The sequence below is a fragment of the Galleria mellonella genome, unplaced genomic scaffold (genome assembly GCF_026898425.1).
Source record: "Galleria mellonella isolate WM207_F2 unplaced genomic scaffold, CSIRO_AGI_GalMel_v1 utg171, whole genome shotgun sequence".
Lineage (NCBI taxonomy): Eukaryota > Metazoa > Arthropoda > Insecta > Lepidoptera > Pyralidae > Galleria > Galleria mellonella.
The window spans coordinates 5,738,211-5,752,647 of record NW_026442014.1 but is presented as its reverse complement, the minus strand read 5'-3'; the positions used below and the strand labels follow the sequence as shown (position 1 = coordinate 5,752,647).

The 14,437-nt window shown below is 28.6% G+C and overlaps 1 protein-coding gene across 1 annotated transcript; it reads left to right on the top strand.

Moving 5' to 3' along the window:
* Positions 1 to 2,031: 2,031 nt before the first annotated feature.
* On the top strand, positions 2,032 to 8,722 carry LOC113518338 (seroin-like). The gene is made up of 7 exons (XM_026903211.3): positions 2,032 to 2,188; positions 4,306 to 4,348; positions 4,626 to 4,635; positions 4,789 to 5,134; positions 5,885 to 5,921; positions 6,471 to 6,480; positions 8,385 to 8,722. The coding sequence occupies exons 1-7, from the start codon at positions 2,140 to 2,142 to the stop codon at positions 8,700 to 8,702; spliced, it is 813 nt and encodes a 270-aa protein (XP_026759012.2). The 5' UTR covers positions 2,032 to 2,139; the 3' UTR covers positions 8,703 to 8,722.
* The last annotated feature ends 5,715 nt before the right edge of the window (positions 8,723 to 14,437 follow it).

Sequence of the window (14,437 nt, the reverse complement as noted above, 5' to 3'; positions counted from 1 at the left end):
TAATGCTTAATAGCTATGCAGTTGTATCAATACATGTGACGGTGAATGATTAAACAAACAGAGCGATGTAATTTTGCCGTATTATATCTCGTATTGTTAAACTATATGCATCATATTTTGTACAATAGACCATTTCGAGCATACTTCTGGAAAACGTGAATTTATGAATAGCGTGTCTAATCAAAATGGAATAATGATTACTTAGAATTTCAGAACACGTGAGAACGATGGTATTGTAAACAAGCTATTGTATTGAATTAATTTCTTTAAATATTTATTTATTTCTTTAATATTTGCAGACATTTTTTTATTTTATGGTATTTATGAAGATTCTTTGGGATAATTATTTCGCTTTTTTAACTAAACTTTTAGAAGATTATTGATTGATTGAAGAAAATGTAACAAACTAACGAATCACGTATCACGTAGGAGCTCTAAAAGTCAAGTTATAACCAAACGAGTCTGCGCACATTCTTCTTTGCTTTTTTCACTTTTTTTTTTTATTTGAACTCTTTAAGTGCATTCTTACGCTTCTTCACTATTTTTGTAGATAATTTTTGGAGAACACTCGCTTATATTATAAATACATGCTCGTAGATCATTTCTTCGAAGTAGTATACAAAGAGCATAAAACAAACGAAGATAGTACAGTCTTATGCATTTTGTTCGAGGAACTTTTTATTCTATGCAACTCTACTTTTTAAGTTTGTAATTTGAATTGCAACAAAATAAGTACAACACTATTTACTATTGAAAACTGTTAATTCTCTATATGTACATAATATATATATTATATATGTACATAATTTAGTTAGATATTGCTTAACATCATTAATTATATTCAGTGACTACCGCCACCCATGAGCACGCGCAATACCAGAAGAAATGCAAGTATACTGCCAGCTTTTAAAACGGAATGTCTTTGAAGGTTACGATGTTGTATCTGTTTAGAAATACGTCTGCTAGAAGTTGATTCCAAAGCGTGGTTATACGTGAAAGAAAGTTAGTTTGTTACATATCTATATATTTTCATATATGAGTCAGTATAATCAACTATATAAATTATAACTGACAACCGGAATTTTTTAAATTTATTATGTTTATCATTGACGTCAATTAATCGGACTTCATGCAGATGTTTTCTTCGGGATGAATACATTGCTTGCGTTGTAGGGTATCGCCTTGTTATTTAATTAGATTCCCGTTTTCTAATAACATATAAATGTTTAAAAATTTGCATAAGATTTTAAATATTAGTGTTATTCAATATATGAATTCGAGTTATTTGGGTAAACAGGATATGTTAGTTTATTGGGTTGTCGGTTGGTTGCACGCAATGATGAGTGACTTATTTATATTCGACTTTAGTTATTTTTGACGGAAAAATCAAATATAGATAGCTATTTATGAACTAAATACCTATCTGTATCTAATCTTTGACCTATGCTGGAATACCGTGTGTGAATGAGGTAGATTATGAACATAGAGTCAAGCATTATATTATCTGTGATAGAACCAATATACTAAGGGCTTTTAAAAATATTTTTTTCTTTTACAGTTTTCATTTGTGACCAGTGTGATTTATAAATGAAGATAAAGTCAAACCTCTGTATAGGACGATCTTGAGTAGCAATAGATATCCGTAATTTGGTTGCTTGCCTTTTCACTATTGGGATAGCAGTGAGATATAGTAAATGATATTGAAGTCCCATTAACATGAAAACGTAAAGTCATAGAAGGTATCTCTCGAGGGAAGAGGGATTATAATCCACCTTCAATGTCAAAAAAATTTATTTTTAATTTCACAACTTTATTTAATGCATATAATGAAGAACTGAGTCATCAATTAAAATGGAAAACTTCCCTAACAAAAGTAGCAAATTGTTTGAAAAAGATATTGTTGCTTTTATATTTTTTTTTCACAGAATATAGATATACATATATTCAATATGTTTCCACGAAGCGCGAAAGAACCATTCGTCTCAGTGTTTACACAGCTTGATACAACTCTAACAACAAGACACAAATAATACTTAAGTGAAGATTTTATACATGGTACCCCAGTATATTTTAGACCGTTAAAGTTAAAACTGTATTTTGAAAAAAAGGCACTTTAATAAAGAACATTTTCGCCACATAATGGCGACCAAAATTTTAATTTTCCTGTCGTTCGTCGCTCTGAGCAGTGGTAAGTTATTTTAATATTACATAACGTGCTTGTTCCCGAAGCGTAGTCGACTACGCTTCGATATTGTGTGAAGTATCGATACTACATGAATTGTGTGTATTTTATTAGAAATTATAATTATGTAATACACAAACACCCATATTTTGCATAAATCTCAGCATAGTTATCGAAATAACGAATGCACTACATTTAAGCATTAGGTGGTTTTATTATATTTTGTTATTAAAGATTTTAAAGTTATGCTTTTAAATTATATTAGATTTCGCTATATATATAATAAAATTATTGATTATTATTACTTAGCTTTTATATTAATTTATGAATTAAAAAAGTTAAAGAAGTTTGTATGTGGAGGAACTTTGCGTTTAATTTAAATAGGTAAGAATATATTTGAACTATTTTTTTTATCTGCCAAAAGGATATCTGCAAAAAGAAGGTTTGACAGGATTGAAAGGTAGTCGTCTTGGTATAAACAAATATTGAATAATTAAATAAATAAAACAATATAATCTAAGTTTCAAAGCAGCATTTTAGTTAATTTTAAACTTTTAGTAGTATTTTATTTATCTAATCTTAGATTTTACAGTTAATTTTAATTTACTACGGATAATTCAATTTTTAATGAAATCAAACATATTCAATTGTAATCGATAAGCTTTATTATGACTATGTATAAATCCATGGGATTCTACTTATTAAGATCTTCACCATAATTTTCTTCTTAATTTATCACTTCTTTAGACACTTTACAATTTTATAACTTTATATTTTATGTATATATGTAAATAGGCATATATTTATATATGTGTTTATTTGTATTATTTATTTTAATATATTTATATTATTGTATGTATTACATCTCATATGTATTTAAAAATGGACAGAATTTATATCATACCTCTTATCAAACTATTTACATTCCCTTCCATCTAAAGGTTGTCTAGAAGACATGGCTTTTAGCGAAAAGGCCGCCCTTTACTTTTTCACTGTAATTTTGTATTTTTTTTATTAAGTTTACTACTGGAATATTTTGAAGAAAACAAGAAAGAGTATCTATCTATCTTTTTTAGCTCTTAACACACTTTAAATTTGTAGGTATTTAAGATTATATCTAGATCTATCATTTATAATAACACAATGATACTTTAGATAATTTAAAATTGTGTTTTCCAAAAAAAAACTAGTTTTTTTGCAGCAAAACCAGTTATTTTATTTTAAAACTGAACTACTAAAATAATTTTGTTAAAATTTTAATCAGAACAATCTGTACGTAATCTTTTAGATAAAAAAATAATCCAAATTGATTTATTACTGGTAAATAACATAAAAAATATCAATATGTCTATAAATATTACTTATACTACCTATAATAAATATGGAAATGAAAGCCTCTTATTCTCATGTCGATATTATTTTTTTTAAAGTCGGTCGAAAAACATAATGCACCAATTGGTGCATAGCAGTTGACTTTTCTTTATAGTTATAAATATAGAAAAAACTCTATAGCCTTGCTCGATGATGACTGATAATGATGCTGATTAAGCTGTTAATTTCGTTGTTGTAACATGAGTTTTCTTTATAGGATAATATTTTGAATGATTGCATCATAGGAATAATGATTTTAAAATGAGACATAACTCTAAATAAAATGATTACATGCTTCTTGTGCGCACAACGTGAACATTTGTTCAAATACTGTAACAATACATCAACTTCATATATAATTTAAAACGCATTCGTAAATACTTTCAATGTAATAAATTACCTAGCTAGAGATACAAGTGTACAATATTATTATTGTAGAAAAAAAATGAAACGTAGGTATATTGCAGGCATTTATTGTTTTTTTAATTCATATCGCTATATGTGTAGTTGTAATTGCCAGATTTATAAAGTATTTAATTTTAATTCAGTAACAATCAACTAATGCCTCTGATAAAACCTTTAGGGTTTGTAGTCGTGAGCATATTTATTTAATCAATAATTTTAATTCCCGTTATGAGAGTAAATTGAATAATAAAAACAAAATATACCTGTAGGTTACTCTGTGCACAACTTCCAATTTACTAATGTTATCAAGATTTTTTTAATAAATATTTGAACATTATTTTTTTCAGCTGGATTTGTTTGGGTGGATGATGACAATAATAGGTTTCCAAAGTAAGTATTTTTCTAAATAAATTAAATGTTTATATATATATATATTTCGTTTATAGGTTTTGTTCTTGTCTGTTGTAGTCTATTTATTGTTTTTCATATATATAGAATTACAGATAAAATATTTTATAGACAATGTAATATAGAATTAAAGAAATATTTAGATAAAATAATACCACTTGAATTACTCAATGGATTAATAATATTTATTTTGCGTTTGTTGTTGTTTAATTTTGTTTCTTTATACTAATTATACTAATTTTTTTTTTCTTATTTCCAGATTAAGGCAGGTAAGGTCATAATGATTTAATTACTTACTTACCAATCATCCATATATGTGTAGTATTCATTTATTTTGTAAATTTATGTTATTTATATTAATCACGTCAATAATGTTCGTCTTTATGATGCGTGTGGGCAATATAACCAATATTATTTTACAGCTATATGTCCCCCCCTTGCCTCAACCCCCACCTCTCCCAAATATCCCCGGTTTACCCCAACCGCCCCCTCTTCCACAACCACCTCCGCTATTCGGTTTTGACTTCTCCCCAATTTTGCCAATCCCGCCAATCCCACCAATACCACCAATACTACCCACCCCACCATTCATTAATATACCAGCGCCTGAAGATATCAAAAATATCAAACCAAAACCAGGACAATTCTTCAATGGGATATCAGTGAAGTCACGTAGCGGTTACGCACTTGACAAAGATGGCAACCGTGTAAAGACTGGTGGTACAGCAGTGCTTATTAATGACAATGGAGAAGTTAATGAAACAATAGGTACGGGATAATTTTAATTACTTTTGCTTAATTTATTGATAGTTTAATATTTAATCCTAAAACAGACTTGCGTCAGTTCGAACAAAACAGTTTGGTTGGAGTCTATGCACCTCTTTAGCGAATTTGAAAAATACAAAACGTAAATACCCGATCTAGCGCAGTTACGTCTTTGCCTTAGTTCATAAAAAAATCTAAATCCTATTCTCTATAAATTCTAGATAGGCTTTTTTTTTAATTAGCCAAAAATTGGGCATTCGAAGTAGGGATCTGGCAAGTTCGTTTCGGAATACTTAATTAATTATTTCGGAAGTTTATATGCTATTAAACTGTATCTCGAAGAAATATAACTGAATATTAATATTATTATATATTTAATATTTTCAAAAAATCTTTTTTTTATATCACTGACTGATTGACTATGAGAGAATGCTTTTATTACACTATTACATATGTTGTACTAAAGATTAAATAAATAAATTTGAAGTCGTTTTATGTTGTTTTTGACTGTAGACTTGTTTATAAATGTGTTGGTTATTTTTATTTATTGATTTTATTAAATTTCAATAAAAATACTGCTTGTTTATGTGACGTATTATATATATATATATATATATATATATATATATATATATATATATATGTTATAATTCTTTTTTATTTACTTTTTTTATAAGAAACTATAATTATTAACTTATTTAAAAAGGCTTATTTTGAATAAGACTTTACTATTATAATATTATTATGTTGCAGTTGGAGACAATCCCCCTAAATTTGAAGAGTCCAGAAAGTAAGTCATAACTTCGTATATATTTCTTATATAGAATAATAAACAAAATATTTTTTCATTTAAAAGTCTGTAATACTGTAAAGGTAAATCATTTGTGGTTTATGTAAAATAAATTCTATTGGAATACATGTAAACCCGAAATTGAATGCTACTTTTTTTTAATGTAACCTTATATTTTATGAACAACTACTGAATATATAGAAAGAAGTAAGTTTTAAAATATTTTGGATAATCCTAAAATAAGGAAAATATTTTGTTACTTTTACATAATTTAACAATGTGCTGATTGTAATAAGAATAAACTATTATTACTATATCAAATAAATCTGTCATCATGCACAGCCACTTAAATACTGTTTTTAGCATTAGACGTGTATACAATATTTGATTTGATGCATTCAATGGGACTTATTATATTTTTTATAAAAATTACTTCCATGTTAAGTACAATTATTAAAAAAAAATCATGGATTACTTCATCTTATTTTTATCAAAGCCCAATAAATTTAGCAAGATAATGTGATTCTAATTTTTTGAATTTTGTTTCAGAGAATCATCGGTAAGCCAATAAATAAGCAATTGATGGAATATAATATTTAAATATATAAAAATATTATAATATGTATGTTTATTTTATTGTAGAGCAACTAATTTTTACACTTAGACTGGAGTTCATATTAGGATACACAGGTAAATAGCTATTATACACTACATCAACATAAAGACGAACACTAAATTCATTATGATAAAAAAAAAAAATAATAAAAAAATCATATTTTGTACATATTGTCATAAAATTATAAAATTCATTTCATTGAGAGCTCTAGTCGGAAAGGGTTTACCAATTGTAATTCAGTTACGCACGATTATAGGTTTGATCAGAAAATAAAAAAATAAATCGCAAAATTATTTATTCAAAAGAAAGTATTCTTGGGGAAGATTCACGAATTCATCTTCTTTCGATTGCAACTTGTTACACCCATTCCGCTACACGCTATACATTTTCATAGTACTGTGATTTAAAACCGATACATCAATATGTCACCCTAATAATTTCACAGAATACTCATTCTTCCATTAAGCTAGTTTAATTATATTTCAATTATATTAAAATGGATTTGTCTTTTGTTTCAGTCCATATTCCCAAAGGTAATTTACATAGAGGATTAATTTAAAAAATCCATCTATTTAGACTTGAAATTCTCGATTTATCAGAAAAGGTGTAGAGGAAAATATCTTTCATATGATTAACAATAGTGCACATATATCAAATATATTATTTTTCTAGAGTTTTGGCACTAATCAAATCTGGATTTAAATAGATAACATAACTGCGTGTTAATTTATTTCTAATTGAAACTTTGAGTAGCGTTATCTCTATAGTTCACTGAGTATTTACAGTCTTAAGTAAGCTAAAAAAAATCGTATCTGACTAAATTTCGATTCAAAAGTCTTAAATAAAGTTTAAAAATTAAAAAAAAATAGTAGATTAAAAAATAGCAATACAGATGTTATTATCTAAGGGATTTGGTGTAAAAAGCGGATAGTATTTTACTATAAAGGCTCGTAGTTTTGTAAGAGAAACAACATTTATTTCTAAAAAACATATAAGTTAACAAACAATAAAATTTGCCTGCAGATTGGAATGCTTTATATCATCTATATTTATCTATGCCTTTGATTAAAAATATCTCATATCTTCTATTAAGAATATTATGCAGGTTTTTTTTATATATTTCTTATCAATACACACACCAATACATTTACTTTGTACATAGCTATTAAATGATAATCTACTGGTGACTGTCGCGCGTAATATTTTAACGACTTAACAATACTAAAAGAAATGTTAATAGAATAACAATGATGCATTGACCGTCTTCACACCTGAATTGGAAATAATACATATTATTTTCATTTATTTAATTAATTTAATTCTTCATCAAAACTACCTATGTTATAAAAAAATACACATTCAATAATATAAATATTTATAGCATGTACTCCTGTGTATAATATATTAGTATATAATTAATATTATTATTGTAATAACACATTAAATAAGCCACTTTAAAATGAATATACGATATAATTCGTCAATTCTGAACTGATTTTGATTATACTTTTTGCAATTTATATAATGTACATACTAAGTTATTTTTGAAAACTGTCAAATAATTAGGACCTTGCCCACTTAAATATATCCAATATTTCTAGTAATCACAATCGGTAAGCTTCGGTGTGAACGCTGTTAAATTGTAATAATTCCATACTTTTGTAATTTTGCTGTCATATTCCATTTCAAACCGAAATATAGTCATGCAACAAGAGATTCTTTGTGACATAAACACGAGTAGAACACAGGTTACAAGTGAAGAATTTAGTACTAAATCTTTCTTTGATGTTTTATTATGTCTGTCATTTTTTTCTTTACATTTATTTACATTTCTTCAAAATTTACAGATACCGAAATTTGAGCCGTTCACATTCAAACCTTTTGTGTTCAAGCCGTTTGTTTTCGAGCCAATAACATTCAAACCGATCGACGTCAATTATCAACCTAAAGAGGGGGAGAATTTTGTGGCAGTCTCCACATCGTCACATCACGAATCGTCAAATGTTAATGGAGTTGATAAAAGCAGTGGTGGTAGTGATATAGTAACCAATGTCGGTGGAAAAATTAATGAGGAAGGTGTAGAGTTTAAAAAGGGGGACAGAGATGATGAAAACAACAATGAAGAGAGAAACACGAACGAAAACAGCGGCGAAAATAATGAATAAATGTAAAAAAGTTTTCTCGACTTTTTGGACTCTTTTATTATGATTTTGTTAGAAAAGCTATATTATTTATAAATAGCTATTATTGTACGTCAATACAACAAAATAATGAGTAATATTTACAGATTATTCAAGTAATAAAGTAAATATTTAATTAATAGATTTATTGTTAAAAGTTAGTTAAAAATTTGTGCATTAATGCTACTCAAAATAATATTTTTCTTGATATATTAATTTTTTTTCGTTTTGTAATAATATTAATCTTTGATTTTTTTTTGGTGTTTTTTCAAAATCAATATTATATTGTTATTAAAAATCCATTCTGAATTCTGTTTTTGATTTTTTATCATTAAAATTCAATCGATCGAATAATATGTTAATGAAAAAACTTCAATCTATTACAAGGAATTTAAAACTAAACACAATATATTTTCTTTTTAAAGTTTAAAGTTTACCTCAATTCTTGTGTACTCGATTCTTCTCGATTTTTTACCTTTTTTTACTTCGATTGTGTCGATACCAGTGCTACTATAATAAAAGATTTAAAAAGTCACTGAAGTTAAAAATATGAAGTAATAAACAAAGGGTTAAACCCTTTCTATTAAAATAATTATACAAATGGACAAAAATATCGTTTGATATGTTAATTACTATTGCAAGTAGTAAAATAATAACTAGTTCGAAAAGTTTTTGAGGATGTTTATTACTCTCTAACTCAAATAAAATTTTAAATAAGGATAACTCATATAGTAACTTAAAAGATAGGATACTTTATATAAATAATAACTCGGGAAAAGCCGCGGGGTACAGCTAGTATCATATAAAAATAACTGTCGAATTGAGAATGTCCTTCATTTTGAAAAAAATTTAACTAAACGTTGATGCAAATCACTTATGCAACGATAGATCTCATATGCATTAGACATATGCATTAGACATTTGCATAAACATGAACAATGTTGTTATTTAAAATAATTTCATATATTGAAAATGAATCAAAAATGTAAATAATTGTCACACCTGATAGGGTATCATCTAAGAAACTGGTCATGGTAAACCTATTTAAGGTAAATGAATGCAAAAAATAAAATAATTATATATACTCGATTTGTTTTTTACTTTTAAACTGTATAAAAGTACCTCAATATATTGGCGATAAATGTAGAAAATGTCAGTTAAGCTTAAGCTCCTAACTGGTAAACGTTATTTTGTTTTAAGAAATCACAGAGATTTTTTCTAAAAATCGTCAGGATGCGCCTCCTCTAGTGTTATATGCGCTTTGAAAAATATGTACTTGTGCAAAAATGTAATTGTACAAACAATTTGATTAATTAAAAAAAAATAAGCGGAAAAGTTTAAAAGTTTGTTTAATTGAAATCACAAATTTCTGGAATTCTCAATAGAATTTCAAATTATTTTTCTCGCATTAGATAGCTAGCTCATTTCTCGAGGAAGATTATATAGCCTTTTGAAGATCACAATATGATACAACTAGTTTTTATAAATTTTTGACCAATTTCAACAAAAATATCCGTACGTCCATCTGGTTATTTTGAAATTAAAATAAAAAATAATATGTCCAAATTGATAGTGGATAAATTTATAACAGTATCTGTGCTTTTTTCTATATGAGATTCTAATATTTTAGATTGTAAGAAAACTGCTTGTAGATGTTTTAAATTACAATTTTGGCGGGCTAATAATTTATTTTATTTATTTATTTATTTAATACTTTATTGTACACATTAATTATAAAAATATGACAGAGGTAATCAAAAGTACAAAGGCGAGCTTAACTCTGATAGAGTTTTCTTCCAGCAAACCCAAAAAAAACAATTTATTATACTTGACTAAAGGGATGAATTTTGCACCCACACTCAAGTAGATACCAAGATATATAATTTGTTTTCGAAACTTTTATTAATAAGAAATAAATACATAGAATTATAATTGATAGTACGCTACAAAGATATTTTAATGGATGATAATGAATTGGTAACCTCGCCTGCGCTTATAGAACCAGTGAAGGATGATAGGTGAGAATGAAAAGGCAGGTTAGTTCAGTTACCACGGGGAGGTTGACCATATACTTTATATAGCCAGCAATGGGACTGGTAGCTCGCATTACTAACAATCCCTCCCAACTATATAGTTTGTATAATAATCGCTTATCGTCAGACTGTATTTTTTTACCACCTCAGTCAGTATAAACAAAATTCTTTTTCTTCTTTCTAGTCAATAAGCAATCTTAATATATTTATACCAGAAATTAGTAACTTACATAACACAGTTGATTGCTTTATTCAGATCCTCCTTCGTGCAAGATAAAGAACACAAAGGACATGACAGGAGGTAAGACATGGTCTGTGACCGCGCTTAATAGTCAGAGGATTTGTTCCACTAAGAAGCTGACTTCTATCTTGACAACATTAGTAGGTACGGGGGCAATGAAAAAGTGATTCTCAGCAATCCATTTGCTTTTTTTTATACAATTTAGAATGGTAAACAAGTTGACGGCCTATCTGATGGAAAGTGGTAACCGTCGGCTATAGACATGAGCAATGCCATAGACATAATAGAGTATACTGTTTCGCCATGATACCCCCCATATGTTGCTATTCCTGAGGACTCAGGTGTTATTCCTCTATACCCTGTAAATTCACGCCATATCACAAACAGGAAACCAGCCATGCAAATACGAGTATAACTGCTTAACGGTAGAAACGCGAATGAGACAGAAGTGCCCAAACCTTTGTACAAAGTTTCCCGATGAACTGCCGGTACCTATCTTGTTTAGTCTTTGGATAAAATTGCATGGGTGTGTTTTGGTTTGAAGGTTGGAATATGGCAGAGCTATCACAGGGTACAGAGGATATAGGAATATTGTCAGCAAGTGCAACTTCTGTTCATTTTCGATGGACCTTCCAACTGTATTTTCAACTTCGAGTTCCCAGAAAAGCCGACAACATCGAAATATAGAAAGAAGTATTTTATAAAAGCTTTCTGGGAATCTCAATTTTTCTGAAGACTCAGAACTAAAAAGTTCACTGTAATTAGACAGAAATCTCATTTGCTGAAAGTCAGCCCGTAACATCTTATTCCTTAGAAATGGTAATGGGTGTCGCAATATATTTTTCGATTTACATATCTCCGTTCTGTTCATGGCTACAAATGACAAATACCACTTCCTATTAGACGGGGCGTAAGTTCTTTCGCCATTTTAAGTACTTGTAGGGACCATAAAAAAAAAGGAAAACTGTTCATAGATATCCAAACTCTACAGAAAATAATAGAAAACGTCAATGCCAATCGTTTTCACCTTCACACAGCTACCTTTTCACAGCGACGTGATGATAGATTTGTATAAAAGGTAAAAACATCGACGACGGAAAATTTCATTAGCAAATTGTTAAGCAAGTGAATGGATAATAAAGTTCGACATCTTCATTCAATGTGATAACACTTTAATATATGTCCCATGAATTTTTCCGAATATTAGTCACACTAACAAAAGATGATAAGTGAGCACAATTACAATAATATATTGTCCCATTTGTTAGCATTAGTCTTATATTTAAAACATTTTTTATTTTTACATTTTAAAATTCCCCATTAGGGTAAAAGGAGCAACAGCACTACTCGACTATTAAAGAAAAGAATTTTTATTAAATTAGTTATTCTTAGGTCCGTTTCTGGAAGTACTAAAGCACATGTTATGTTTAAATAGTTAAGATCTATATGAAAATATGTTTATTTGATGTGATGATAAATATGTTTGTGAGTATTTTTTTTCATACGACTTAGAATGGTAAACAAGCTGACGGCCCACCTGATGGAAAGTGGTAACCGTCGCCTATAAACATGAGCAGTACCATGGACATAACAGTACACACTGTTTCGCCCATGATACCCCCATGCGTTGCCATTCCTGAGGATTCAGGTGTTATTCCTCTGTACCCAGTAAATTCACGCCATATCCCAACCATCAAACCGAAACATAGCCATGGAAACTCAACTCCTTCACGCTAGAAACACGAATGGGACAGAGGTACCCAAGCAATCGACTTTTGTACAAAGTCTCCCTCTGGTAAATATGGAGTATGCATTAGCCTAACATAAAGGAATAATAAAAAAATTGATTTTGGTACGGTTTAAAATGCAAAATGTACTTGATACATGTGTTGTCCCAGAAATCTGTGAATCTAATCTTGATCAATAAATTATAACATATTTAAATAATAAAGCTAACACGTCTCTAAATTGGTTTAGAATTAGGACATAATTCAAATAGATAAACCATAAAAACTTTCTTTTTTGAAAGTTGCACAAGAAAAGAGACTATTTCAATTTTCCCTATGTTCCCCAACACATCAATATCAATGCAACAATAACTCAAGGTTCTTCAGTTCGTTATATAAATTAGGAGTTTCAGACTTAGGCATCACAGTTTCACAAGACTTCATACCATTTACAAGGGTCAGTTCCAGTGTTAAAACTTCATCAAAATGACTAAGTTCACCGTTGTACTTGCACTCGCCGCATTTGTCTGCATGGCCAAAGGTATTTCTATTTTTATTTTTAAAATTTTGCTCTTACAGGCACTTATACTTATACTTATGCATTATATATAATTTTGAATTTCGTTTCATAAAAAATAAATTTCCTTGGTGGTCCTTAATTTTGTAACCCCTTTCGAATATATTGCATAGCATAAAATTGTCATCAAATTCAATTCTCGTAGTACTCTATTACAATATTAAGGTAAATGTATTTTCATCTTTACGATATACTCTCAGTCTACCATTTCCTGATCACAACATTTGCAATATTTTATAGTTTATATGATATATGTCTCTTATAAATCACGTGCTCATCAAATTTGACAGTTTGATGCACTAGGAACTTCTTTACATAAACACCTTAACGATATTAGTCTGAAACCTTAAAGATGGAAATTATATGATTTTCACAATGCGCCCCATGTCCATGGTTGAATTACCATACATAGTTACCTTTCCCCTCCTATCTGAGTCCTTAGCTTGTCATTCCACGTTGTAGAATAATACTGCAAAGTTTTAACGCCGGATGAACTAGCGTCAAGTATAAAAACTTCTTGACTGGTCTATAAAATATTATAAACTAGTAATTTAACAATATGAACTATTGAAAACCGAACCCATTCATTATTCTAACCTAATTCCTCATTATTGTTTCATGAGTACAATACATAAATGTCTTTGGCAATAGATTAGATTGATGTCAATATTAAAATCAAGAGTAGACTTGCCGAGTTTGGATAGATCAACTTATTGATAGTGTGTATATTTGTATATATACATATTTTTATTGTTTATGAAATTACCTATAATTATATTTGATGGCTGGGCAGCAGCGTCTCTCTTTAAACATCACCAAAGCCTAACTGCAGTTGGCAACCCGTCTGCCAAGTGTGGTAAATACTGACAAAACCCCGCTTTACGGGATGATGATGATACATATTTATAAAATAATCATTTTTAGCTTAGATTTTAGATTAGATATAATCATTATCAGATTTAAGCAAATAATAATAAAAATTTTGTTTTTATATTTCAGTTAAAGCTGATGATGCCACCGCCCTTCCAGTGTAAGTATATTTTATTATACTTATTTCATAGAAATAATTATTAGTGTACGAGTATTAGCTGACTTTACAGGACAGACTTTTAAAAGCACAAATTACATTTTTCTTTACCGAA

Bases quoted from the DNA above. Each gene is read 5' to 3' on its own strand.
- LOC113518338 (XM_026903211.3), top strand. From the start codon at position 2,140: ATGGCGACCAAAATTTTAATTTTCCTGTCGTTCGTCGCTCTGAGCAGT. The intron at 2,189-4,305 runs GTAAGTTATTTT...TATTTTTTTCAG, and splicing joins GTTCGTCGCTCTGAGCAGTG to CTGGATTTGTTTGGGTGGAT. The intron at 5,135-5,884 runs GTACGGGATAAT...ATTATGTTGCAG, and splicing joins AGAAGTTAATGAAACAATAG to TTGGAGACAATCCCCCTAAA.